Source organism: Hyaena hyaena, unplaced genomic scaffold, assembly GCF_003009895.1.
Source record: "Hyaena hyaena isolate Hyena2069 unplaced genomic scaffold, ASM300989v1 scaffold_80, whole genome shotgun sequence".
NCBI classification, from domain to species: Eukaryota; Metazoa; Chordata; class Mammalia; order Carnivora; family Hyaenidae; genus Hyaena; species Hyaena hyaena.
In genome coordinates this window covers 3041309-3068865 of record NW_024080712.1, presented here as the reverse complement: position 1 = coordinate 3068865, position 27557 = coordinate 3041309, and the positions used below count along the sequence as shown (strand labels likewise).

General features: G+C 43.6%; 2 protein-coding genes across 5 annotated transcripts in view; one reads left to right on the top strand and one right to left on the bottom strand.

Moving 5' to 3' along the window:
* The window catches only part of CTPS2 (CTP synthase 2), a 96533-nt gene that overhangs the window by 41729 nt on the left and 27247 nt on the right, over positions 1–27557 (top strand). For all 4 annotated transcript variants that reach the window (XM_039233953.1, XM_039233952.1, XM_039233950.1 and 1 more), the window contains exons 12-14: positions 114–176; positions 536–579; positions 24913–25009. In XM_039233953.1, the coding sequence (XP_039089884.1) occupies positions 114–176; positions 536–579; positions 24913–25009 (204 nt within the window). The remainder of the gene's footprint in view (positions 1–113; positions 177–535; positions 580–24912; positions 25010–27557) is intronic.
* S100G (S100 calcium binding protein G) lies at positions 10022–14609 on the bottom strand. Its single transcript, XM_039233954.1, has 3 exons — positions 14588–14609; positions 14060–14203; positions 10022–10245 (listed from the first exon to the last, which is right to left on the bottom strand). The coding sequence occupies exons 2-3, from the start codon at positions 14192–14194 to the stop codon at positions 10141–10143; spliced, it is 240 nt and encodes a 79-aa protein (XP_039089885.1). The 5' UTR covers positions 14195–14203; positions 14588–14609; the 3' UTR covers positions 10022–10140.

Below are 27557 nucleotides of genomic sequence, written 5' to 3'. Positions count from 1 at the left end.
TCTCTCTGAGCCTGCATTCTAGATAGAGGAGACTGACGGTAAGCAAATGAATGGGAAATACGAAGCAATACAAAATATGTTCATCTGCTTTATGTATATGCTTTTTCGAATAGGGATTTGCCTCGGGATGCAACTAGCAGTGATAGAGTTTGCAAGAAACTGCCTTAACTTGAAAGGTAAGCCTGCTGTTTGCTAATAACCTTTAAAATATTTTTTAGTGTTTATTTTTGAGAGAGACAGAGACAGAGACACAGAGTGAGCGGGAGAGGGACAGAGAGAGAGGGAGACACAGAATTTGAAGCAGGGGAGACACCGAATCTGAAACAGACTCCAGGCTCAGAGCTGTCAGCACAGAGCCCGACTTGGGGCTCAAACTCATGCCGGATCGCAAGATCATGACCTGAGTCGGAGTCGGATGCTTAACCTACTGAGCCACCCAAGCGCCCTGCTAATAGCTTTTATTTAAAAAATTCGTATTACGTAAACTATTTTCAGCAATATTGGTGAGTGATTGAACTCATTTCTTAATCTTCAGATGCTGATTCCACAGAATTTGAGCCAAATGCCCGTGTTCCTCTGGTAAGTGGCTTGTTTCTCTTTCTGGGTTGGGTCATTTTGTTTCTGGCTCTGACCTAAACTCACAAGGGGCTATTGTTATTATTTCTTCATTACAACATCAGGACATTTTAGATTAGATACAATTTTATTATTATTACTACTGCTACTATTATTTTTGTATCGAACTGCTCTGTTCTCAATAGTCCCTCTCGTCAGCTGTGCCTTGAAGAAAGACACAGTCCTGGACTGATCTCTTTTTGCAGCTGTTTTCAAGCTTAATGTTTAGGAAAGGATGAAATCGACTGTGACAACAATTTATAACAGCTACTATAAATAAATGGGCTGTCCTGTCTCTGGACTCCTCGCCCGTCTGTCTAGTCTCCACATTGGCAGTCATCGATCTTTCCGAAACAAACGTGACAACGTTTTTGCGCTGCTCCTCATCTTCCACGGATTCCTTTTCCTAGGAAATATTCAGTGCAAGGTTCTTGGCTGTGACTGAAGGTCACTGTGCTCTGTCTCAGGCGGCTTATCTGTGGGGGACACGTGCCAAGGCCGCCAGGGGCTGCCTGAAACTGTGGAGAGTGCCTAGCCCTGTATATGCTTTAGGTTTTCCTATCCATCCACACCTGCAATAATTTATAAATTGGGCACAATAAGAGATGAACAACAACAGTAATAAAATAGAACAACGATAACAGGGTACCGTGATGAAAGTTCCGTGAGTGTGGTTTCTCTGGCTCTCAAGATGTCTTACTGTGCTCTACCCACCCTCCTTCCCGGGAGGATGTGAGCTGCTAAAATGCGTGTGTGAGGCGAATGCGTGTGTGAGGCGATGAAATGAGGTGAGTGACTCAGGCGCTGCGATGTAGCCTCAGGCTGTACTGACCCCCCACAATGGGAAACCACGGATAAGGGGGGGCTGCTGTAATTCACGTCTGGTGTCCTCATCCCTTCCACGCTTGGGGGTTGATGTTTGGGCAATCTAAATGATTTTTTTTTAGATGGATCCTGAGATTCCCTATACCTGAGGTGTCCCTCTTCCTGCAACCTCCCCTCCTATGGAATCTCACTAAAACCAATGAAAAATTTAATTAGAAAAGTAACCAGACCTTATGACTGGCAACTTCCTATTCATCTTGGGAAGTCTATCCTGACCTCCTTTCCTTCCTTGCCTCGTACTCACCTCTGTCAGAGTGCATACCTGACCATTGTGATGGCTTTTTAAAAAAGTTTATTTATTATTTATTTTTAGTAATCTCTACATCCAACGTGGGGCTCGAACTCATGACCCTGAGATCAAGAGTTGCATACTCTTCCTATTGAGCCAGCCAGGTGGCCCGTGATTGTTTTTTTCAACAGTTTTACTGAGATATAGGTACATACCATAACATTTAGCCATTTGAAGCATACGATTCAGTCGCTTTTATCAAATGCACAGATCTGTGCAGCCATCACCACAATCAATTTTGGACCATTCTCATTACCTCAAAAGAAACCTCACACCACTTAAACCTGACACCCCCCGGCTACTGTCACCCCTAGCCCATGGCAGCCATTCATCTGTTTTCTGTCTCTATGGATTTGCCTCTTCCGGATACTTCGTGTAAATGGATTCATACAATATGTGGCATTTTGTGACTGGGTTCTGTCACTTAGTATAATGTTGTCAAGGTCCGTCTGTGTTAATAGCATCTATCAATACTGTTTCTTTTTAGTGCTGAATCATATTCCATTATATGGACGTAACACATTTTATTAATCCATTCATTCATTGATGGTCATTTGGGTTGTGTCTACTTTTTGGCTGTTATGAATAATGCTGCTATGACCCAATACTGGTGTACAAGTTGTTGTGTGGACATGTGTGTGGTTTCACTTGCGTATATACATGTAGGAGTGGGATTGTAGGTTATAGGGTGACTATATGTTTAAGCTTTTGAGGACCTGTCCCACTGTTTTCTACACCTCACATGGGGCTTGAATTTACAACCTGAGATTAAGAGTCGCATTATCTGTCTTTTTGATTAGAGCCATCCTGTGGGTGTGAAGTATCTTGTTGTGGCTTTGATTTGCATTTCCCTGATGGCTAAGGATCTTGAGCATCTTTTCATGTGCTTATTGGCCACTTGTATGTCATCTTTGGAGAAACGTCTATTGAAGTCCTTAAAACGCCTGTTTTTAAGTTGGGTTATTTGTCTTTGTATTACTATTATTAAAGATTTTTAAATGTTTATTTATTTTTGAGAGAGAGACAGACTGTGAGCAGGGGAGAGGCAGAGGGAGAGGGAGACACAGAATCCGAAGCAGCTCCAGGCTCTGAGCTGTCAGCACAGAGCCCAAAGCGGGGTTCGAACTCACGAACCGTGAGATTATGACCCGAGCCGAAGTCAGATGCTTAACTGACTGAGCCACCCAGGCGCCCCTTGTCTTTGTATTATTAAGCTGTAAGAGTTCTTTATGTATTCCGAATACAAGTTCCTTATTAGATACATAATTTGCACTATTGACATTTGGGGCTGGATTATTCTTTGCTGGGGTGGGGTGGGGGGGCCAGGCCGGGGGGGGGGTGGTGGTGTCCTGTGCACTGTGAGGATGTTTAGGAGCATCCAGGGCCTCTACCCACGAGACGTCAGTACTACACTCCTCCCAACCCCCAACTGTGACACTGAAAATTCTTCCAGACCTTGCCGAATGTCCACTGGGAGCACAGACAAAATAGCCCCCGTTAAGAACCACTGATTTTGAGAAATCCACTCTTGTTCCTCTCTCCTCCATCCCATTCCCTCCCTTCCTTTATGGGAGTCACCAATTCTTCTTTTAAATACGTTATCTTTCCATTTAAAAAATACAAGTAAACCTCTATGTTTACTTGTAACCCCCTCTCCTTCTTGGATCAATAGTGGCATACTCTGCCCATTTTTTTCTATCTTGCTTTTTTCCCCTTAACGCTGTATGCTGGAGATCATTCCATGGAAGGATATAGAGATATTCTTCACTCCTTTTTATAGCTTGCAATTCAGACCATAATGAACCATAACTTCCCAGCCAGATGGTACTTTTAAGTCTTATGCTCAGAAGACCTAAGACTAGAGAAGAGTTCCTTATGAAGCTTTATTATAAACATATTTCCTGACTAATGGCTGAAATGGCTGTGCAGGCAAATCATGGGTTTTCTTTCCTAGGGTAATACTTTGGGACAGGAAGTGATCTTACCAGTAGGTGCCACTATTACATAGCTTTGGCAAGGTTAATTCTTTGTCAATTATTCTTTGCACTGGTGTGTGTGTGTGTGTGTGTGTGTGTGTGTGTATGCATACCCCCATCTTCCCACACACGTATATGGATATGTGCTTCCTTTTTAACAAATTTATTGGCTGGGATGCTTGAGCCACTGTTCCCGCTTGCTTTCTGTACTGATCGCTCCACATCGGTGCAGAGGGAACTTGCACACGCTTGCCCCGCTATATGCGTCTTTTATTTAACCAGTCTCATACTGATGAATATTTAGGTTGTGTCCATTATTTTGCTACTTTAAATCATGTTGCAAGTTAGCATCCGTGTACATATGTCCTTGCACCATGCATACACACTTCTATGGGATGAGTTCCTTGAAAGGGAATTACTAAGTCTGGGATCTGTGCATTTTGCATTTTGATAGCTTCTATACTCATAAGTGAGATGGGAACAATAAAACCTAATTGCTACTGAACATCTTTATGGCCTGCAATCAGTTTGTTGGAGAAAAATAGCCTTAAGAGCCAGCATTTGTGATGATGGTGAGAAGTCCTATTAAAGGAAAAGGCTAAGGTAATAGAATCACCAGGTGGCAGACACCAGGAAGCCTGGGGGAAATCACTTAAACTTGAGCAAATAACAATGACTTACAGTGGGTTATGGTCATTCTGGCCCTTTTGGCTGAAAAAGTAAACAATTTGGAAACCAGGAGCCTCCTCTGGGGTATATTTGCTGCTAAAATCTGTTTCATAGGTGTGGAGGAGGAAAAAAAATTTTTACTCCTCCCTTCTAGGTTCTTGGCTGAGGCCTCCCTATATTAAAAGATTAACAAGACAAAAACAAAGAAAGGTTCATAACATGTATATTTCCTGTATACATGGGAGAGACCCGGGGAAAACTGAGTAACTCCCCAAAATGGCCCAAGCCTTCAAAATTAAATAACATCTCCAGCTAAAGACAGATGTTGGGATTGGGGATCCGGTAATGGCACGGGGTGGGGGGGGTTACCCAGAAAAACGCAGTAAACAAGAATATGATTGTTATGCAGATTTAAATCCATGCTTTCTCCATTCATATGAGTTTCTAGAGATTTAGTCGTCTTTTTCCTGGTGCGGAGTGGAAGACACCCTTACAGATGGAGATTTCCCTTATGCATGTAAATGTCTCTTACAGTAGTAGAGTCGCTGACATCCAGGAGAGATATTTGAGACGAGGTATCTCTTACACATATGAGAGAAGTAGATTTTTCTCGAAGAGCAAAGATAGACTCTGAGAATACCAGGACAGAGCATATAAAATTTATTTTTTTGTGTGTCATTTCTCTGCTTAATCCACAAGGTGAAATAGAAGGCTCTGGGAATTTGCAGAATAAATATTTAGGGTTCTATAGCAAGTCTGACTTTTTAGCTTGCCTCAAAGTAGGTTTACGTGCTTTTTAGACAAGGCTTACCACGACTGCAGCTGTAGGTGGCTTGCTTTCTGACTCTATAGCAATCACTCGGCTGCTTGCTGACACCCTTGACCTTGAATTTGGCTTTGGATCTCTCCAGTTCACAGCACTGTGTACTTTATATTTAGAATATTTTTGGTTTTTGAGACATATATAGGAAGAATGATCTCATTCCAATATTTAGATACGTGAGAAATTTGGAGCATTTTAAGCAGATGCAAATAGACGTTTGAGATTGTGGTGTTTGATACTATTTCAATTTTAGTTATCATGTATATGACTTCCTTTACCCTTTTTTAATCCAGAGATTTTCAAAGTCAAAATTAATTTCACATCTGACACCGTGGATTTGTGGAATAGTTACATATAATTAAAAGTCGATTCAGGTGAAGGGTCATTTGTGTTGTACATTAAGCATAATTAATAGGTAACATTTTCCTACCTCTAGATGAAGCCCTGTTTGAAATATTTTTTTTCTTCCATGTTATTTTTCAACAATTTTATATGGAAAGCAAATTAAGAAACATTAAAAAAAAAGACTCAGTCACTGAGAGTAACCTCTCAGGCCACTTTTTATTACTTAGAAAGCTGCTCGGCATTTAGAACATTGAGTGAGTATCTCCCAGCTAACAAAATAGTCTTAGAGAAGTCATTCGGAGCTTAGTTTGGACTAACAAACTTTTCTTGGCCATCAAAGCAGCTGTCAAGAAGGCAGCTATATACCGTGGGTAAAATAGCCATTTATGAACCAGTCTGATAGCCTAGTAGTCTATTAGGGGACTGTAGGTTCAGAGTTGATATTAGGCTGTTAGCCATAGTAACTGCTTTCTATGTGGAAAGAAAAAGTCTAGGTATGATGGCTGCCGTTTAATGGCAAGGGCATCTTCTCCACCTGACCCTCCCCCTCTCTCAGGCTATTTCTTGAAAGGAGACAGTGCAGTGCTTAGAACGAACCCCCATTTGTGAATCACCAGGTTAGTCTATAATTTTCACAATAAATGACTAAATGAGTACTTCAAAGCTAATGTATTTGAAAGCTTTTGTACCTTGAGCTCAATGGGAAATGCTTTAGGAATAGGCCTTTCAATCACTTAAAAGATTTTTCTGCAGTAGGAATAACTGGATGCTAGTGGAAAGAGATTATGAAAAAGAAAAAAAGTCACTGCACATTTGGAGCTTGTCCACTTCAGCGCAGTCCCAAATAGTGTATTACAAGCTTAGCTTGGGCTTCAAGACATAGACTGGTGAAATGGATAACCAAACATATGGGTAGTGTGTGCGTTAGGCCCGCATTAATGCTAGCAGTGCTGTCGACTAGAACTTTCTGCCATGATAGAATGCTCTGGGTTTGTGTCATCCAATATGATAGATGGCCACTAGCCACGTGGGGCTGTGGAGCACTTGAAACGTAGCTAGTATGGGCAAGGAACGGAACCTTAAATTCTATTGAACTTTAATTGATTTGCATGTCCATGGCCACGTAATCTTGATGTCACAGTATTGCACAGCACAGGTAGACCTTAGATACTTAAGAATTCAGAGTCGGGAGGAAATACTTGGATTATAGTAAGAAGAGAAGGTTTTCTAGGGCTTGGAGACTTCATAGAGAGGAGGGGAGGGTTAGGCGAGGCCGGAATGTTCAAATTTGCTCATAAAATACCTAGTGGCTTGGGTGAAGCATGTGGCTCCTATAGGAAAGTGGTGGGAAATAAGGGAGATTGATGGGGATTTGTGGAGGTCCTTGAGTATCAGTGTCAAAATTAATCCTGAAGGCAATAGGGAACCCATAAGATAATACCTGTCAACTGTGACATAGTATGCAAATACCGTACTCGTAGCCGAAGGCTTTCCCATAGAATGAGTGCTTGAGGAAGATTCAACTGGCATGAAAGAGAGAGAGAGATGAGAGGGGATAGAAGACTCCAGACACAGCTGGTTGAGTATTAGCAGCTTCAGTCTGCAATCTAAGGAGCTGGGTTGGGGCAGGAGTTAGAGTAGAAAAGTCTGGCTGGCAGAGCAGCTTTATGGAATGAATCAATGAGATTTAGTGACCGGATACTCAAGAATCATTCATTCAGCAAATAGCTATTGAACCTGTCCCACGTGCCAGGCTCTGAGCTCGACTTGGGGATACCTCAGTGAAAGAACAGGTAAAAATCCTTGCCCTAGTGGAGCCTACAGTCTAGTGAGGATTGATGTTTTGTGATTGACAAGAAGCTGTTACTGTTGATTCAAGAGGAAATTCAGGTGAATCCTGTTGGATGTGGGCAATGAGCTCACTGTCGGATACCAGGCCAAGGAAGCCAATGAAGTAGGCATGTACGCCCATGCTACATACAACGCTTCATGCTTTTTCACCCTTCTTGAAGGCAGTCAGACAATAACTTGTCCGAGTCAGTAAATCTTAGCCAGGTAGAGAAGGTGTCTCCATTGTGCCTTTCCTGTGAATTGCCACCCGGACACCTTCCCTGCTTGCCCCAACTGCCCAGCCCCAGCCTCCACCCTGCCGACACCTTCCACCCCTTGCAGCCTCTTTGTGGCTGCCACCTCATCTTCCTAAAGCACATTCACATCACTTTGTACCTCCTACCCCCCTCCTCTCCCTTTCTTCTGACCTTGGTTTATCATGGCAACCAACGGCTCTCATGATCTGAAGTCCACGTGCCCTCTAATTCCTTGTAGCTGACTTTCCACCCAAAGTGTAGTATGTGTGTTTCTGAACTGCCTTGAACTTGCACATGATGTGTTTACTTGGGGTGTTTTCTCTCTTTCTGATAGCCCAGTGCTTCCCCTTCCCCCACAGCTTCCCATCGAGGCTTTTCTTGCAAATTCCAGTTCTCGATGAAGCTTTTCCCTGACCTCATCCCAGACTTACCAACTTAGGATCTCAGAGGGCTAGAAGTTTGTATCTTTTATGGCATCTTGTGTAATGTCCTGTCCGTAGTAGTTGCTTTATATATGTTGGAGTTGAAAGAGGTAACCTATGTTTATTCTGTGAGAGACAAATGGAGAGAGAGCCAGAACTCAAGCTAAAATGGGAAGCTGGCATGACCTTGATATTAGAAGTCAACAAAGCACCTGTAACAAAAAATAAAACCCCAAATGATAGACTAATGTTGGTTGTTAATAGAGATATGAAAATCTGAAACAAAATATGAGAGTGCCCAATTTAACAGCATTAAAGAATAATTGATTGGACTGGTCAGCATGGTTAAGCTGGGGACTGAACTGATTAATGCATTATATTGATCAGACAAAAGAGAGAACCCCCATGTAGCTGTAGATGTTCAGTAGGCAGTCTACAGATCCCAAACCCTCCTTCTCACAATCTCTTAACAAACTAGGAAGAGAAGGGGACTTTGTTTTTGTTTTTGTTTTTGTTTTAAGTAGGCTTTATGCCCAAGAGCAGAGCCCAATGTGGGGCTTGAACTCACAACCCTGAGATCAAGACCTGGCCCGAGATCAAGAGTCACATGCTTAACCGACTGAGCCGCCCCGGCGTCCTGAGGAGACTTCTTAAACAAGAGAAAGATTATCTTTTACAAACCAATATCTGGCAATAAAGTCAATGGGGATCCCTATGAAAACTAGAAATGAGTAAAAGATGTGCACTATGGTGACTAATGAAGTTGTTAAAATGAGACCAACTAATGCTGTCTGGAGAGTGAAGCTGGTGTTCTCCTACCTGTTTGTAGATTTTTGAATCAATACAAGCTTTTGGAAAATCAATTAGGTGGTCTGTTTCACAAACCATCAAAATATTCATACCCTGTAACTCAGGCATTTACTTCTCGGAAATTCTCCTAAGGCAGGAAATATGGTGTTGACAGAGGTATGAACAGTTAGTTACTCATTAGTATAGCATTGTTTAGAAGAGTCAGAAATGACAACAGTTGAAGTGTCTCTCAATGGGAAAATAGGTAAGACTATTATGGGGTATCCCTGCAGTGGAATATAATTAGTCATTAGAAACGTTTAAGGCTTTTGATGCAATGAGAATGCTCTTGTATTGAATTAGAATGATACAAATTGTATTTAAACATTTCCTTACCCGTGTATAAAAATCTGCCTTGTCTCTTGGTGGTAGAGTTAGAAATCATTGTTCTTTTCTTTGGTTCAATTCCCCTCCAACACTACCCCCCCCATCCCTCACCTTCCCCCAAGCTTGACTCAGCAAATGGAACTTGAAGGTAGCTGTTTCTCAGATCCTGAGAGTCCCGGCAGCATGGGATGCCAGAGCTGAGAGGGCCCTGTGTCTTCCTGTCCCTTTTATTTTACGCATTACATACCAGAATCAAGGCCACCCCCTTGGTGATGGAGCAGAACTGACTCTTGGTCCTATAATGCTTCTACTCCCCAAGAGGGTCATTGATTCAAAAAAACACAGCAAGTGATAGAGGTGACTTTAAGACAAGTATCTGTTTTTTGAAGTCTGCTCCTCACTAGCTATTGACTGGAGTGAAGTAGGGGCTGAAATTAGAAATGACGTGAGCCCTGAGCGGCTGGGGAGGGAGAGCAGGAACAGGGTTATTCTGGTGGAAGACCGGAATAAGGGCCCTGGTTTGGCACGTCAGAGTTCTTTCCAAGCCTCTGACGCCATCTTTGTAGTCTTTGTGAAGATCATGGAACTATTCTCAGCCTTTGAAAAAAAAAAAAAAAGCCTATATAATTAGATGCATTACACTAAGGTTTCTGTCAAATCTATTAAGCTATGGGGGTCTGTACCTGATAAGGAGAGACATGTCTAAGAATTTCTTTATTAACAGTAATTGGCCTTCACAGTCAGATCATTATAATTGCAAAGAATTAACCAGAGACATTAGTGATTCCATACAGAATAGGGTCACATCCCAGGCACTCTTCTTTTGGAATGATATGTCTGTTTGTTTTTTCCTTCAGTGGGATATCTTCTTGACTAACACCTGGAATTCTTCGAAACTAACTTCTCCGTCTCCATTCTTGTCCAGTTCTTGAAAGAGGTCGTCTAGGGTGCTGGGGCCCTGGTTTTAGACAAGAAGGATGGGAAAGGAGAGAGGAGAGAAAATGAATCAGTTACCGCTACACATTTCCTGAAATCAGAGGCAGGGGGTCTGTGTTCCAAGAAGGCAGCCTAAGTTTCCATTACGTGCCATTTATTATTTTAATATTGATAATGTGTATTTTAATATACAGTGGACCCTTCACCCTCACACAGTCGAAAATCTGAGGATAACTTTTGCCTCGCCGCAAGACTGAATTATTAATAGCCTACTGTGGGGGCGCCTGGGTGGCTTAGTCGGTTAAGCGTCCGACTTTCGCTTAGGTCATGATCTTGCGGTTCGTGGGTTCGGGCCCCGCGTCGGGCTCTGTGCTGACTGCCGGCTCAGAGCCTGGAGCCTGTTTCAGTCTGTGACTCCCTCTCTCTTTGACCCTCTCCTGCTCACGCTGTCTCTCTCTCTCTCCTAGAAATAAATAAAAAAAAAACATTTAAAAAAAATAGCCTACTGTGGACTGAAAGCCTTACTGATAACATATATACAGTTGATTAATACATATTTTGTATGTTACATGTATTAAATACTTTATCTTACAATAAAGTAAGCTTGAGAAAAGAAAAGTGTTATTAAGGAAGTCATAAGGCAGGACAAATACATTTATGGTACCGCACTGTAAAAACTCCGCGTATAAGAGGACCCTCGCAGTTCAAACCCATGTTGTACAAGGATCAATTGCAATTGGTTTTCTTTGTGATCCATTGTTCCTTATGCCTCTAAAAACATTCCTTTGAGAAGGAATCTGCGGCTTCACTGGACTGCAGAGGAGCCCATGGCCCACAAACACTGGAGGGTTCTTGCCCCAACTTTTCCCAGGAGCTAGTTCCGTGTCTGGCTCCCGGGCTGGGCCAGCATATAACCTGAGGCGGCTCTGTGTCAAGGGCTTTCTGTAGACTCACTCAACAGATGAGGAAACTGACGCTCTGAGACAGCTGCTAACTTGCTCCATAGCTGGTAAATAGAGAGGGCTGGAGGCTCAAACATTGACCCTAGAGCCTAACCTCTTAACTAGGAACCACATTAGTTTTTCCCCACCCCCTGGGCTGCGGCCCACCTCTACGCTGTGCGGGATGACTGGATCAGTGCTTCTCGGACTTTGGCATACAGCAGAGTCGCCAGATGGGGTTGCTGACCTTAGTAAATACAGACTGACAGGTTCCTACTCCCAGAATTTCTGAGTCACTAGGCCTGGGGTAGAGCCCGAGAATCTGTATTTCCAACAGGCTCCCGGGTGATATTGATGCTGCTGGTCCAGGACCGATCTCGTTCGGAGAACCACTGCTTGAGATGTTATAAGAGATCATGTTAAGCTTGATCTATTGACTCTGTAGTGTCTTTTTTTTTTTTTAATGTTTTGAAAATGTTTATTTATTTTCGACAGAGAGTCTCTGAGACAGTCAGTGTGAGCGGGAGAGGGGCGCAGAGAGAGGGAAACACAAAATCTAAAGCAGGTTCCTGGCTCTGAGCTGTCAGCACAGAGCCTGACACGGAGCTTGAACCCACAAACTGTGAGATCATGACCTGAGCCAAAATTAGACGCTTAACTGACTCAGCCACCTAGGCGTGCCCCCCTCTCAATTTTTAAAAAATTGTGGTAAAAAAACACATAACATTTATCATCTTAACTGTTTTTAAGTGAACAGTTCACTATTGTTAAGTATGTTAACATTTATCATCTTAACTGTTTTTAAGTGAACAGTTCACTGTTGTTAAGTATGTTGACATTGTACAGCTGGTCAGCCACATCAAGCTATGTTTTAACCCGTAAGATTCCTATAAAGACATTTTGTATTTTGCTGCGATCAGAAGACTAAACTAAATTAATTACTCAGCATTTGTTGTATAAATACCAAACACTCTTCCTGAAGCATTTACTATATTCTAAACCATACAAGGTGATGATGGAAAGACCATAGCTTGGAAAACCTTAGTAATTGTTACGAAAATATAATCAGGTACACGACTTGGTAAGTAGATTTTTCAAAACTTACCATTAGTCTTCCTACCTTTATCCAAATTATAAGTCATATATGCTTTTTGTAGTAAATACATAAACCGTAGGAAAATATAGAAAAATTCCCTGGTCTTACCTTTTATTTTATTTTTTTAAATAAATGTTTATTCATTTTTGAGAGAGAGAATAAGCAGGGCAGAGGGGGGTGGGGGGTGAGTGGGACAGAGGATCCAAAGCAGTTTCTGTGCTGACAGCCGCGAGCCTGACACAGGGCTCGAGCTCCCAAACTGGGAGATCATGACCTGAGCTGAACGTGGACACTCAACTGACTGAGCCATCTAGGTGCCTCCCTCCTCAGTCTTAACTTTTAAAACAACTTGTTTGAGTAGGTTGCCTAGGCTTTCCTGTCTGATTATTATTTTTCTTTCTTTTATTATTATTCCTTCCTATTACAATTTTTCTTCCTTTTGGAAACACTTCAGAGTGTTTTTTAGAATTTAATCTTTCTCGGGGCACCTGTATGCCTCAGTCAGTTGAGTGTCTGCCTTCAGCTCAGGTCATGATCTGGTTCGTTATCTCGCAGTTCATGAGTTCGAGTACCAAGTCTGGCTCTGTACTGACAGCCCAGAGCCTGGAGCCTGCTTCAGATTCCGTGTCTCCCTCTCTCTCTGCCCCTCCCTCACTTATGCTCTGTCTCTTTCTCTCTCAAAAATATGTAAACATTTAAAATAAAAGATTTTAATCTTTCTCAAAGAACTTTGTTTTAATTTTTAATTACAAAGTCTCCTTTTCTGGGACATCTGGCTAACTTAGTCAGTAGAGCATCCGACTCTGGATCTCAGGGTTGTGAGTTCAAGCCCTGTGTTGGGCGTAGAGCCTACTTAAAAATAAATAAATAAAATAAAAATCAAGAAAGTTAAAAAAAAATCTCCTTTTCTGCTCTCCTTTAACTGTTTCTAAAGGTTATTTTATATTTTAACTGTAAGAAAATGAGGCGAGATTGGATTATAAGGTCATTGAATCCAACCACTCTTTAGTACTAAACACAGAAACCTCAGCAAGTACAATGAGAACCTCCTCACACTCATACTGGCGGAAGAGACCTTTCTGGTTAAAATCTGGGAAGCAAATGCTTTCTTCTGAAGGTACAGCTAGATAGTAACCCAAGTCGGATGAAACAGTTGTGCAGTCGCCTCCATTTTGAACATCCCTTTTAGTTGCAAGGAAAGTATTTTGGAGCACGGAGAACCAGCCTGCCTCTCCTCTGTATTGCCCCAAGATGCACTTTGGTTTTGACAACTCTGGGGCGGTTTTGACAAGAAACAGTAAGGCTAAAGAGATTGCATCCCTTCCTGGAAGTTGTTTAGAAATGCATGGCTGCCTCATTAACACAGATTTAGGTGCTTAACACAAATTAACACAAATTTAAATGATTTTGAAATATAAATGGGTGTCGCCAGATGGCAATTTGTCAGCGCAAAGTGGGTTTTCTTTACAGATTGCCGAGTAAGTGTTGGTCTTCTTGACAGATCCTACCCATAACAATGAAGCAAGTCCAAGGCCAACTAATGCTGTTTTTTGCAGACCTCTTTGTTTTCCTAAAGCCTGGCGCGAGGATCTCGCCGCGTCCAGGCTAAAGGCCGTGTGTGTTTTCTGGGTGACCTGTGGGTCCTCTAGGTGAAACTTCACCTTGGCTGCTGCGTGCTCTGCCCTAGACCAAGCTCCGGTGGCTACTGCACTCGTCAGCCTCTCCCCTCCCCTGCCCTCCCTTGTCACCATCGGAGCTTTCCTCCCCCCCTTCCGTGGGCTCTGTGGTTGTACACTCACTTTCAGTAAACTGGGGAATTCAGTCTGAATCAAGAGCTTCAGCTCCTCCTTCGACAGCTGGTCTGGATCACCTTCTTTGGCCGCGTACTTGGCAAAAATGCCCTTCAGTTCTTCAGGAGACTTTTTAACACTCATTTTGGTGTCCTGTAAAGCAGGAAAGGAATGAGCTCACCAGAAAGCGGAGATGGAGTTTTATGCCAATGATGGCCAGCACTTTAGTGTCTTTGGGGTCTTTCCTTGGTGTAGTAAAAATAATCATCTTAGTATGCTCAACGTCTATTCTTAGAGTACATCTGTCCCTGGAGCCACACGCTTTTATTAGTAATTGTGACATTCTCCACATTTGATGTGCCTGGTCTGTGTTCTGTAGGCTGTGGTCTTGAGGAAGCCTGACCATGGCTTTTAGCCTCTAAGTTACTGGTAATATCTTTAGATGGCACAAACCTGCTTTCTCTCTTGACCAGTATCGTTGGCACCATTCTGAAAAGAAGCAGAAAAAGCCCCAGGAAGTACTAAAATCACACTTACCTGGTTGCCCCAGCAGCAAGCCAACTAGAAGGATTCAATAGGAGTGTGGAGTTGAGCAGGATCGTGACTTTTATAGTCTTTACAGCACACCACCCTGATTATGAAATTTTCCTTTTGCTTGCCATTTAAGGGTAATTATTAATGGTTTTTGAAACCCAAGCTTAAGACTGCATGAACCTCATAATTAAGGGCAAGATCCAATAAATGGCCATCTCAACAGTTGCTTAATGGTTCAGAGTCCCAAGAGTAAACTTGGATTTTCCCCCCTTACATTGTATTTTCCCTCCAATGTGGCATTACTATATTTGCTGAGTGTTCACATTTTGGACAGCTTAACTATGGAGGGTTGTATATTTTTCAATCTGGTTGCATATTTAGGCTCGAAAAAATAACTTGCTTCATATCCAGACAAAAATGCTATCCTGGGTGGTCAGTACTATGTAGTCTAAGAAATTGCAGTATTGCTGTTGAAGTCCCTGTGATGTTTTGTATAGATTAGGTGCTTTAATACTTGAACAACTGAATGAATGAATGGACAGAAGTATCACTGAGACGCAGGCTTCAGAAGCAGGGAGAAAATACACAGTAATTTGTGGTTTTATCTGCCAAAGCAAGATTACCAAGCCACATGGTCATTTTTCAACTCTTCCATTATTTGGTGCTCTCATATCTGCTTTTTTCCCCCCACCTTACCCCTTTCCTTACCATATATAAAGTTATTTTTTTTTNGGAGACAGCGTGAGCAGGGGAGGGCCAGAGAGAGAGGGAGTCACAGACTGAAACAGGCTCCAGGCTCTGAGCTGGCAGTCAGCACAGAGCCCGATGAGGGGCTCGAACCCACGAACTGAACCGCGAGATCATGACCTAAGCGAAAGTCGGACGCTTCACCGATGAAGCCACCCAGGCGCCCCAAGATGGAGCACGTTTTGTGTGTTTTAAGGGTTTTCTTCCTTCCTTCCTTTTTTCCTTTCTTTTTCTTTCTTTGTTCTTTTTCTTTTTTAATTTTTTTTTTTAATGTTTTATATATTTCTAGGAGAGAGAGAGAGACACAGCGTGAGCAGTGGAGGGTCAGAGAGAGAGGGAGTCACAGACTGAAACAGGTTCCAGGCTCTGAGCTGGCAGTCAGCACAGAGCCCGACGTGGGGCTCGAACCCACGAACCGCAAGATCATGACCTAAGCGAAAGTCCGACGCCTAACCGACTAAGCCACCCAGGCGCCCCTAAAGTTTTTTCTTTTAATTGAAGCATAGTTGACATGCAATTTTACGTTAGTTTCGGGTGTATAAGTCTTTTTCCCCCAATATATTTTGTTAATCATTCTAAAAACTTGTGAAAATACTTGCCTTACTTTTATTCAGTTGGAAATACTTCAAACTTGCAGAACTGCCAGGTTTTAAAATTGAAGACGAAATTTATTTGTACTGGAACGAGGTCTATGAAAGAACAAGGACGTTACCAAAAGGCATTAATCTAATACTGATTGTAACTCACCATACAGGGTTCCGGATTGACTTTAAGGGCCCTCATCAGCTTTTAAGTACTTGCACGCTTCTACACTTGTATCATTTTCTCTGACCCTTCATTATATCATGTATAAATTGAGCATTGAGCTATTGGACTGTATTTTTCTTTGACACTTTTCAGTTCTAAACTTCTAGGGCCTTATTTACCTTGTAGAACAAATGTAAAATCTTACAGTTTCTTAAAAAAATTTGCCACCAGTCCGGAGCATTTATCATTCCCTGTGCCTTCACTGTCTTTGTATATGTTATTCTTGCTTTTTTTAACAGATTCTTTGACTTTGGTACTCACCGGTATTGACTATATACGAACTCACTTCTTGGAGTAAAGATAAGCATTTTGGTTTTGGTTGTTGTAAGATTTTATGCAAAAAATTCTGATTTTGGCAATGCATTTTAATGAAGATTTTAGAGCATTTCTGGTGTTTTTATGCTTACGTTTTGTTTTCCTTTTTTTTTTTTTAATATTTTTATTTATTTCTAGGAGAGAGAGAGAGAGAGAGACAGCGTGAGCAGGGGAGGGTCAGAGAGAGAGGGAGATACAGACTCTGAAGTAGGCTCCAGGCTCCGAGCTGGCAGTCAGCACAGAGCCCGACGCGGGGCTCGAACCCGCGAACCGAGAGATCATGACCTAAGCGAAAGTCGGACGCTTCACCGACTAAGCCACCCAGGCGCCCCATGCTCTGTTTTCCTTGGGAGGAAGTCAGCTTTTGTTGAACAACCACAGCAAAAAAAAAAAAAAAATCTTTTTCTTCCGACACCTTTAAAAAAATTTCAAAGCTACAGAAAAGTTGCAAGAATGGTCAGTGAACACCAACCTACTTTTTGCCCAGATTCATTTGAGAATCAGTTGCTGACCAATTTCCCCTCTAAATACTCCAGCAATCTTGTCTCAGAAGGACAAGGACATTCTTCTACACAACTGCAATGCCATTATCACAGGCCAAATTCAAATCTCTCCAAATGTGGAAATAGCATCTATTCTCTTAAATTACCACCTGTGAGCAAAAATCAACATGGCGGTTGTTACATTTCTTGAGTCTATATCAAAAAAATTACTTTAATAACTATATGATATATAAGTATATAGTTTTAATAACTGCATATCATGTGACAGATATATGTTATGTATAATACATGGCATATATTGTATATATGGAGTGTGTGTGTGCGTGTGCGTGTGTGTGTGTGTGTATGAAATTAACCCCAAGAGAAACATTTGGAACAGTTTTGGCTAACAGTCTTTCAGGCTACACGTCTATAGTTTCAAGCGAGGACCTCTGATTAACAGAGGCCCAGTGCTGGGGCGCTTGGCTGGCTCAGTTGATAGAGCATGCAATTCTTGATCTCAGGGTTATGAGTTTGAGCCACATGTTGGGTGTGGAGATTACTTAAAAACAAATCTTAAAAAAAATTAATGAGGCCCAATGCTGTTTGTTGTCAGAGCTTGTGCTTGTAGTAAACACTAACAGAACTTAAAACACAATTCATGGGTCTGAAATTTTCACTTGCTTACCTCTGCTAGGCCCATCTCCTGTCTCCTATGTTTCTCTCCCTCTTTTTTTTTCTTTAAAAAAAATTTTTTTAATGTCTTATTTATTTCTGAGAGAGAGAGGGAGACAGTGGGAGCAGGGGAGGATCAGAGACAGAGGGAGACACAGAATTGAAACAGGCTCCAGGCTCCGAGCTAGCTGTCAGCACAGAGCCCGACGCAGGGCTCGAACCCACGAACCGTGAGATCATGACCTGAGTCTAAGTCGGACGCTTAACCGACTGAGCCACCCAGGCGCCCCTAAACTTTTTTTTTCAACGTTTATTCATTTTTGAGACAGAGAGAGACATAGCATGAATGGGGGGCGAGGGGCAGAGAGAGTGGGAGACACAAAATCCCAAGCAGGCTCCAGGCTCTGAGATGACAGCACAGAGCCTGATGTGGGGCTTGAACTCACAGACCATGAGATCATGACCTGAGCCAAAGTCGGACGCTTAACCGACTGAGCCACCCAGGCGCCCCTAAACTTTTTTTTTTAAATGTTTTATTTATTTCTAGGAGAGAGAGAGAGACAGCGTGAGCAGGGGAGGGTCAGAGAGAGAGGGAGTCACAGACTGAAACAGGCTCCAGGCTCTGAGCTGGCAGTCAGCACAGAGCCCGACGCAGGGCTCGAACCCACGAACCGTGAGATCATGACCTGAGTCAAAGTCGGACGCTTAACCGACTGAGCCACCCAGGCGCCCCTAAACTTTTTTTTTCAACGTTTATTCATTTTTGAGACAGAGAGAGACATAGCATGAATGGGGGGCGAGGGGCAGAGAGAGTGGGAGACACAAAATCCCAAGCAGGCTCCAGGCTCTGAGATGACAGCACAGAGCCTGATGTGGGGCTTGAACTCACAGACCATGAGATCATGACCTGAGCCAAAGTCAGAGGCTCAAATGACTGAGCCACTCGGGCGCCCCTCTTATGTTTCTCTTTACTGTGGTCTCAAGTGTGAGGATTGAGACCTGCAGTGGGAAACACGAAATCCACCACTAGATATTCTCATGAAACATTAACTAAAAATATATGGAGACAGGCGATAAACACAGGGTGTGTTCAAAAGAGTGTATTTTGAAACGAGAGAAGGGGGAAAAATGACAGGCCCAAGATCGGTAATGGAAAAATGGAGAGGCAAAGGTTATTTATCACCTCACCGTTCAATTGCTTGATCTTTGGACAGACTTAAGTATTTCCTAGGGACGCCAAGAGTAACTTATTTTAAAAGCCCCGGCACCACGGGCTTCCATAGCTGTGTTAGCTGACTCAAAGCCCACAGCGGGTGGTGCCTCGAAAAGCACCTTTGGGAGGAGAGTCCCGCAGGAGGGCCTGCAAGACAAATGGGCAGGCAGTGCTATCCTGGGTTCGCGTTGTCTTTGATCGTGAGGTTTAGGAAAGAGTCTGACCCGCAAAGCACAGCCGGCCCTAAAAGCTGTGGGACAGCTTCGCCTGGCCCAGCCTACCCCGTGTGCTGCCTCGGGCTTCCTGTTCTTTTCCACTTCTAGCCTTTGCCTGGGCGCTGCGTCTCACCGGTTTGGGGACCGCCTGTGCTGAGGTCACAGAGGCCCCCTGATCACATAGCCCACTCTTAGCGAGGGCTGCTGCTTCCTATGGCCGAGTGCTGCCCTCCGCCAACCCCCGGCCCCATTACCTTGATAAATCTTCCCAGCACCCCCGTGAACTGGATACCACCCTTACCCGCAGTCTACAGAGACCTTCAAGGACTAGCTCAAGGTCACGGCACTGGGCAGTGCTAGAGCTGGGATTTTGGCCCCGGGCCGAGGCTGCACCCTCAGCTGCCGCGCTGCCTGCCCCCCCCCCCCCCCAGGAGGAGGGCTTCTGTGAGGAGAGCTGGTCAGCTCTTAGTGTGAGCCCCGGAGGTAAGACTTATGTGTTATGTTCGCACCTGAAGGTCTAAGAATGTTTTCTTTCCGATGGAAGTAACACAGGCCTTCTTTTACTGGTGGAAAGTGAGTTGAAAGCACTGGAAAACATAGACGTACTTATTGGACTGCTCCGCGCCCTCACTCTTGTGGATTCCATCGTCTCGCTGCCGGTGATGAGGCAGGCTGGGGAGACAGACAGGGCAGCGTCACAGCCCTGCGTTGGGTAGGAGGGGTGCTTGGGCTCAGCGGTGCCGTGCCTCAGAGCCGGGCACCCCCCCTCCCCTCCCCTGTGCTGAAACCCTGTGCCTGCAGCTCGGGACCGAAGCTTTTCCATTGCTCTTAGGCTGCCCACCAGCCCCTTAGTCCGCTCTGCTCGTTTCCCATACAAATCCAGGGAGATTTAATTAGGGAGCCCTCGGCTCGAACCTGACACTGTGTTGAACTCTGCTGGAGACAGAGAAGAAGCTCCAGTCCTTGTGCTTGATGAGCCCACCCTTTAGCTTATGAGAGGAGGCAGGTAAAGCAAGTGACGAAGGAGGCTAAGGTTGTATACAACGAAGGACTGTATTCATATCCTCTGGCTTCTGTAACAAATTACTGCAAACTTAGTGGCTTAAAACAACACACTAACAAAACAAAACAAAACCAAAACCAAAAAACAAAAAAAAACCACAGGTTTTTTTTTTTCCTTACATGTCTGGAGCTCAGAAGTATAAAGTGGGTAGGCAGGTAGGGCTACCATTCCTTCTGGAAACTAGGGGAGGATCTGTTTCTTTGCCTTTCTAGCTTCTAGAGGTTGCCTGCTCATGGTGTCTTCTTCTGTCTTCAAAGCCGGCAATGTAGCGACTTCCAATCTCTCCCTCTTTCTTTTCTCTCTGACCATCACAGTCAGGTCACCTATCTCCTTCTCTGATTCTGACCTTCCTGCGTCTCTCTTATAAAGACCCTGTGGTTATATCAGGCCCACCCAGATAATCCAGAATAGCCTTCCCAACTCAAGAGCCTTAACGTACTCATGTCTGCAAAGTCTCTTTTGACACGTAAGGTAACATATTCACAGATTCCAAGGAGTAGGGCATGGACATCTTTGAGGGGAGGGTCATTATTCAGCCTACCGCAGAAACTAAATCAAAATGAATTAACAGCATGCAGGTTATTTATTTGGTAGGGTTAGCATAATAGCATGGTGTTAATCATGGGTCAGTGAGGAGAATTGCAGGGTGGCCCGAAAACATGGGCCCGTGTGGAATGGTGGGGAGAAGGCATTTTAGGAAACGTAACGAAGAGACAATATAGGCGTAGAGGGGTTGTGGGGAGGGGAGCCAGGGAGCCAATCAGCAATGGACCTGTCCGACCAAGGTGGAAACCGTGGGGTAGAACACGTTGGGAGAACTTAGCCACACTGGGTTCCCAGGTGAGGTGGGACCTGAGTGCCACATGCAGAAGAGTATAGGTTTGATCTGCGGTGATGCGGGCTACTGTAGCTAGCAGTGTAACACTATGAGTTCATACTTTATGAATATCAGTTGGTTCGTACTTTGTGCACAACTTGAACAGGAGTCATCGGAAAAAAAAACTAATGGACAGGAGGAAAGGAACCGGGTGGGGAAATCCTTGTAAAGAATACTTGAGGAATATAGGGGCGCCTGGGTGGCTTAGTCGGTTAAGCGTCCGACTTTCGCTTAGGTCATGATCTCGTGGTTCCTGGGTTCGAGCCCCGCGTCGGGCTCTGTGCTGACTGCCGGCTCAGAGCCTGGAGCCTGCTTCAGTCTGTGACTCCCTCTCTCTCTGGCCCTCCCCTGCTCACGCTGTCTCTCTCTCTCGGTCTCCTAGAAATAAATAAAACATTAAAAAAAAAAATTAAAAAAAAAAAGAATACTTGAGGAATATAGTAGAAAGTCTGAGAAAAATCACTGGGCTGCCTAAGAGACTGGAAACAGCCGACTTGGGGGATAGGCTCCTTCAGTGTCCCCAAATGAAATGTCCAAAGGCGAGGGACGTGAGGGAAGCTGACCTAGCCAGGGCTCTGTTGAGTCAGTCAGCGTGTGCTACCTCCTACACTGGAATTTCATCTTTGATAAGAGACCGTGACTTCCCTAGACACTGTTGTTAAGGCATCTGGGACCCATGAACCCAGGCTTGAACCCATTACACTTTTATCGTGGGCTGCGGAAACTTCGGTAAAGGTTAATCAGTGCTGTATTTATCCTTATGTGATACTTTTACATCTAAAGCTTTATCACCACCGATATTCGTTACTTATTGATCCTTTTTTATTTTTCTTATGCTATATGGCTGGCTCAGTTCCAAGAAAGGACAGATCTGCAGTGGGGATCAGACAACAGCCAGTTTTGCGGCAAAATCAGAGCAGGCCAAGGTAGTCCCTTTGCAATGGAAGAGGCATTTCCCTCTTAGATGCAAATGTAGGGTATTTTGGAAATGTTGGGATTAAAACCAAATCATATTTGAGGATCGTTTTTTTTTTTTTTTTTAAACTACTCCAGTCATGATAAAGGATGTTTTGAAACTGATGTCTCTCAGGCTTTTTGTGGAGGGAATACCAGGTACAAATACGTTTTCCTGGATTTTGTTGCTGAATCAGGCTGCTCACAACCCAGGAGGCAGTCATACTGCCAACTTTCGAGCTCATACGAGGTGCTTGTAACTGAAGGGAGCTGGTTGGGCCCGCCTTGGCCAGAACTGCAGCGTATTCTTTACCTTTCCCACCCTTCCCCGTGGTGTGTTTGGATTCCACCGGCTCGTGCCTGGCTTCCGTCAGAAGACTGAGCGTCTGATGAGAATCCCCAGATGTGGCCTCCTAGGCCAGACCGGACACAGAAGCGACTCCCCTCTCAGTTCTTGCTCTGCTTTTCCCCTTTCACTGACGATCCGGGCATCGTTCGGCATTGGAAACCAACTTCCGCCTGCTCCCTCCTCTTTTCTCTGTCTTCTTCTGTGCCTTTCCACTGATTTCTGTGCTCGCTTGCTTTAAGCAGAGGATCACTGTGGCTGCTATAACTTGGGATTTCTCTCTGTGCTATCATTTCAGGAGAAGGTTGTAGTTATTGCTTCTGAAAACAGCAGGGATAATGTGAACTAATACCCTAGGGGAAGGTCTAAATGATATATTGCACTGTTTGGGCTTTAAATTTGTATTTTCATTAAAAATAATACTAGGTACAAAATTTTAAAAGCCGACTAGTTCCATAAGGCCTATAATGAAAATATTCAGTAATCCTGACCCCCTCTCTGCCACCCTCAAGTCTTCTAGCTGTTTCTCCTGATACTTACCTCTGTTTTTATTATTTTTATGTATGTATGTATGTATGTATTTAAGTAAACTCTACCCCCAGTGTGGGGCTCAAACTCAAGACCTCAAGACCAGGTATCATGTGCTCTACCAACTGAGCCACACTCCATGGTTTTAAATAGTGGAGGGGCCCCTACCTCCATGTTTTTAAATAATATTCTTATATTGCTCTTGCAGGGATTTCGAGACTTCCCTTTATGTTGGAGGAGTATTTAACACCCTTAGGCAGCCCCTGTGCCCACTGCATTTTTCTTTTGGAAACATGATCTGGTCTGTCTTGTCTGTCAAGATCATCTCCAGTAAGCAGTAAGGCAGGTTTCCTGTTCTCAGATGGGTCATTTGACTTTTCTCAGTGGTTCATAGCAGAACATTTCTTGAAGACCAAACATGCCAATGACTGCACAAACTACATTAAAAGACTCTTCCTGGGCCAAAGAATCCAACACAGGAAGTAAGGGTGGATCGAACAACCACAATACACCTCTAAGAAGCCGGGGTTTTGGCGAGGGCGGGAGGAGGCAGTTATTGCCTTGCTCTTCCTACCATGGTTCACTGCAGGAAAAATTGAGGCTGTGGTGGATAGTGCAATCTTATCTGCCTTTTCCTAGAAAATACACAAGGGGATGGGTGTTAAAAAGCAGCTCAGCTTTGAGAACTAGAATCCAATGCCCTCTCTCACCTCACTCCAGTAATACTTAATCTAGCTATAATTAGTCAACCGGAGAAGATAGGAAAGAGATGTCAAGGTCAAGAGCACTTCAGAACTGAGCACTCCATCCAACAAGGGGAGTAATCAAGTTGTTTTCTCCATCCCTTTCCCTCGGTTACTCTTGGAGTGCACTTGGGACGCAGGGTTCAGATGGCTCCGAAAGTTCTGGGGCGCTGATAAGATCATATAAGTTCTGGGAAAATTTTTACCTCAGGAAATTCTAGTTGTCCAGGCTTCCTATAGAGCAATACATGGCATTTAACGTGGATGATGGGGGAAACTGAAAGAAAGGTTTTGTGAGAGGGAAACTTGAGCAGTTTCATTAGAACAGGTTAACTTGCCCAACTGTAGTCTGTGCTAACACCTTAAAAAAACAGTACGTGAAACAAAACCATGGGATTGTAGCAAACAACTGAGAAAACCGAGCGATGACGAACAAGAACGGGCTTTTCATAAAAATCACCTTTTGGAATGTCTATGAAGTAATCATAAAGATAAATCTGAGATTATTTGGCCTGGGTTCATTCATTCCTTCATTCTTGCATGCATTCATTCAGTGTATATCATGCGCCAGTTCCATATATGCAAGGGGCTGGGAATGCAGTGTAAGGAAAAACAGCACTGCCCTAGCTCTCAAGGCTGTAGAGTCTAACAGGCAGGATGGACTGGGGCCATGTGAAGGTGGAGCCGCCATTCAGCATGCTCTGGCTATAGTCTGGGTTGAGGGGCTGTGGTATGGGTGGTGGTTGGAGCCAGGGATGGATGCAGGAGGGCTGGAAGGGGGTAAATAGATAGGACTTGACAAATGGGGGGTGAGGCACGAGGAAGAGGGGGAGATCTAGTGTGGTGCTTAAGTTTATGGCACAGTGAATGTGCTAGAATGGATGATGTTACTTTTTTTTTTTTTTTAAGGAATCCAAAGGTTTTCTAGAAAAAAGTATTTTTGGTGTACCTCTCCACAAGGATGGACAGATCTGCTCATGGAGAATCTTTAGGGAATGAAATGGGCAGTGGGGGAGGGACGTGAGTGAGTTTACCCAGAAGTCCAGAACTTGAAGTGTGAACATTGCCTGGAACTGACGTCTTGAGTAATGACGGGTGGAAGCTTATAAAGAGGGTCCAGATAAATTTTGTACAAGTGATTTGAATGAAAGACAAGAACAGAGACGAAAAGGAAGCATACTGTGAGGAGTGTGTAAAGTATGGCCGTATTTGAATAAGAAAATTGGAGGGAATGATCGGGTTTTGTTGTTTAGGGAACATCCTTACCCAACCAATGATCATTACTTTAAAAGTAAAGCTTGGAATTTGGGAAATTACATTTGTATAAGATGTATACAAAACCAGACTTGTTTTGTCTTCGAAGGTGATTGATATGCCCGAACACAACCCTGGCAATTTGGGAGGAACAATGAGACTGGGAATCAGAAGGACTGTTTTCAAAACTGAAAATTCAATATTAAGTAAGTTTCTCCGATCGTTTGTTCTGTCAGAGGTCGGGGGTGGGTCGCATGGGTCTGCGCAGGCGCAGCAGCAGTCAGAATCCTCTGGAGCCCACTGCGCCCCTTCCACCTCTCCAGCTTCCTTCCAGTAGCTGCAGGCTCTGTGACTCTTCATCCCACCTATGCCCTTTGCCTATACTGCTCCTCCTGCTCCCCCCCACCCCCCTCTCCCCGGAAAGGTCGGTAGAATGCATGTGAACGCCCTTTCTCATATGACCTCCGTGACACCGGGCCCAGAGGTCTGCTTTGTGATTTACAGATGCTCCTGGGGATGACCTTGCACAGGGAGAGCCCTGATTCACTCACTTCTTTCCAAGCCACAGTTCCCTCCACTGCATTGAAACCAGCTCCCTGTTTAATTCTTTCATGTCTGACTGGTGTTAGCCACGAATTTACCAACCTCTTTTTTTTTTTAATTTTTTTTAATGTTTTTATTTATTTCTAGGAGAGAGAGAGAGACAGAGAGACAGCGTGAGCAGGGGAGGGTCAGAGAGAGAGGGAGTCACAGACTCTGAAACAGGCTCCAGGCTCTGAGCTGGCAGTCAGCACAGAGCCCGACGCGGGGCTCGAACCCACGAACCGCGAGATCATGACCCAAGCGAAAGTCGGACGCTTAACCGACTAAGCCACCCAGGTGCCCCCGAATTTACCAACTTCTTAAGTAGAGCAGTTAAGTCTGAGAGATATATTTTTCTGTTCCCCCAGCGGCTTTCGCATGGGGAGAGGAAAATATGATGTGGCTTGCCATCTGCTATTTGCTCATCTTCTACTCCCGATAAGGCTATTCTAATTTCTGTGGAACTTACTTTCATCGATAAACACATTATAGGAGACTAACGTAAAGCAAGAAAAACCCCAGAGCCATGAATTTAGTTTAACAAACATATCTTGAGCGCCTACTCTGTGCTATATGTACCATGCTAGATTCTGCAGATACAGTAGTGCCCAGGACAGAAGTCAGCCCTTTCCTCCCCGGGGCCTCAAAACAAGTGGAAAGAGGGTGATGAAAGGGAACCTGTCTGTCAGGTGCTGAAAGGACCGGAAGTAGAGGAAGGGAACCCACCCAGGTATCTTGAGTGCCCAACATCATTCCCATGAAGTTATAAGCGTAGCTTCGAAAAACGACTTCTTAAATACCAGAAATATGAATTTCTCCTTTACAGATAATAAAGAGCTTCTTTTTATTTTTTTAAAGTTTTATTTATTTGTTTTGGGAGGGGAGGGGCAGAGAGGGAGGGAGAGAGAGTCCTAATCTGCACCGTCGCAGGACTTGATCCCATGAACCTGTGAGATCATGACCTGAGCCTAAATTAAGAGTCCTGCGCTTAACCGACTGAGTCACCCAGGTGTCCCAGTGATAAATAACTTCTAAGGAATACAAAGCTTCCCAGTAAGAATGAAATTTAAAAAGGAAAAGTTTCGGGGCGCCTGGGTGGCTTAGTCGGTTAAGCGTCCGACTTTCGCTTAGGTCACGATCTCGCGGTTCGTGGGTTCGAGCCCCGCGTCGGGCTCTGTGCTGACTGCCAGCTCAGAGCCTGGAGCCTGTTTCAGCCTGTGACTCCCTCTCTCTCTGACCCTCCCCTGCTCACGCTGTCTTTCTCTCTCTCTCCTAGAAATAAATAAAACATTAAAAAAAAAATTAAAAAGGAAAAGTTTCAAGGCACATTTCTTTACTCTCTCTGGATAAGAAGCCATTGTTCTCTAAGTGACTTTTTTCTTTAAGAATAAAACAGTTTTTTCTCTTCGGGGATATTAGTAGTGATTCTGCAGCTTTCAAAGGTTTTCAAATACTTTGAAACTTTGTTCAAATAATTGCCTAAGAGACAGAAAATGGTTAGTGAGAAAGTTAACGTTTGAAAATTGTATCTGCTTTATATGAAAGATTCGGTGCTAATCGTAGCAAGCTTCTAAAAAAGAACATTGTCTTCAAAATATTTAAAATTTTGATCTGTCTTGATAGAAATAAGACTGATTTAGGATTTGTTTTTCTTGACAGTTGACATGAAAGTAATGTCGATGATTTTATGAATCTTAAACACAACACCAAAGCTTGCTTAATTAATGTCTTTTGCCTGCTTTGAAAGGAAAATTTGTAACAGCTTTATTGAGATATAATTTACACACCATATAATTCATCTGTTAAAAGTATATAGTTCACTGTTTTTTATTCTGTATTCATAGTTATGCAACTACCATCACAGTCAATTTTTGAACATTTTCATCACTTCAAGAAGAATTCCTGTTTCCTTTAGCTATGACTGGCCCCCCTCATTCCTGAGCAACCATTAATTGGCTGTCTCTACAGATTTGCCTGTTATGAATACTTCATATAAATGGAACCATATGATATTTTGTTTTTGGCTTCTTTCATTTAGCATAGAATTTTAAGGTACATGTACATTGTAACACGTATCAGCACTTTGCTCTTTTTTTTTTTTAATGTTTTATTTATTTTTAGGAGAGAGAGAGTGACAGCGTGAGCAGGGGAGGGTCAGAGAGAGAGGGAGTC

Excerpts from the sequence above, each read along its gene's own strand:
- S100G (XM_039233954.1), bottom strand. The coding sequence starts at position 14,194 with ATGAGTGTTAAAAAGTCTCCTGAAGAACTGAAGGGCATTTTTGCCAAG. Across the intron at positions 10,246-14,059 it reads AATTCCCCAGTTTACTGAAA|GGCCCCAGCACCCTAGACGA; the intron begins GTGAGTGTACAA and ends GTCTAAAACCAG.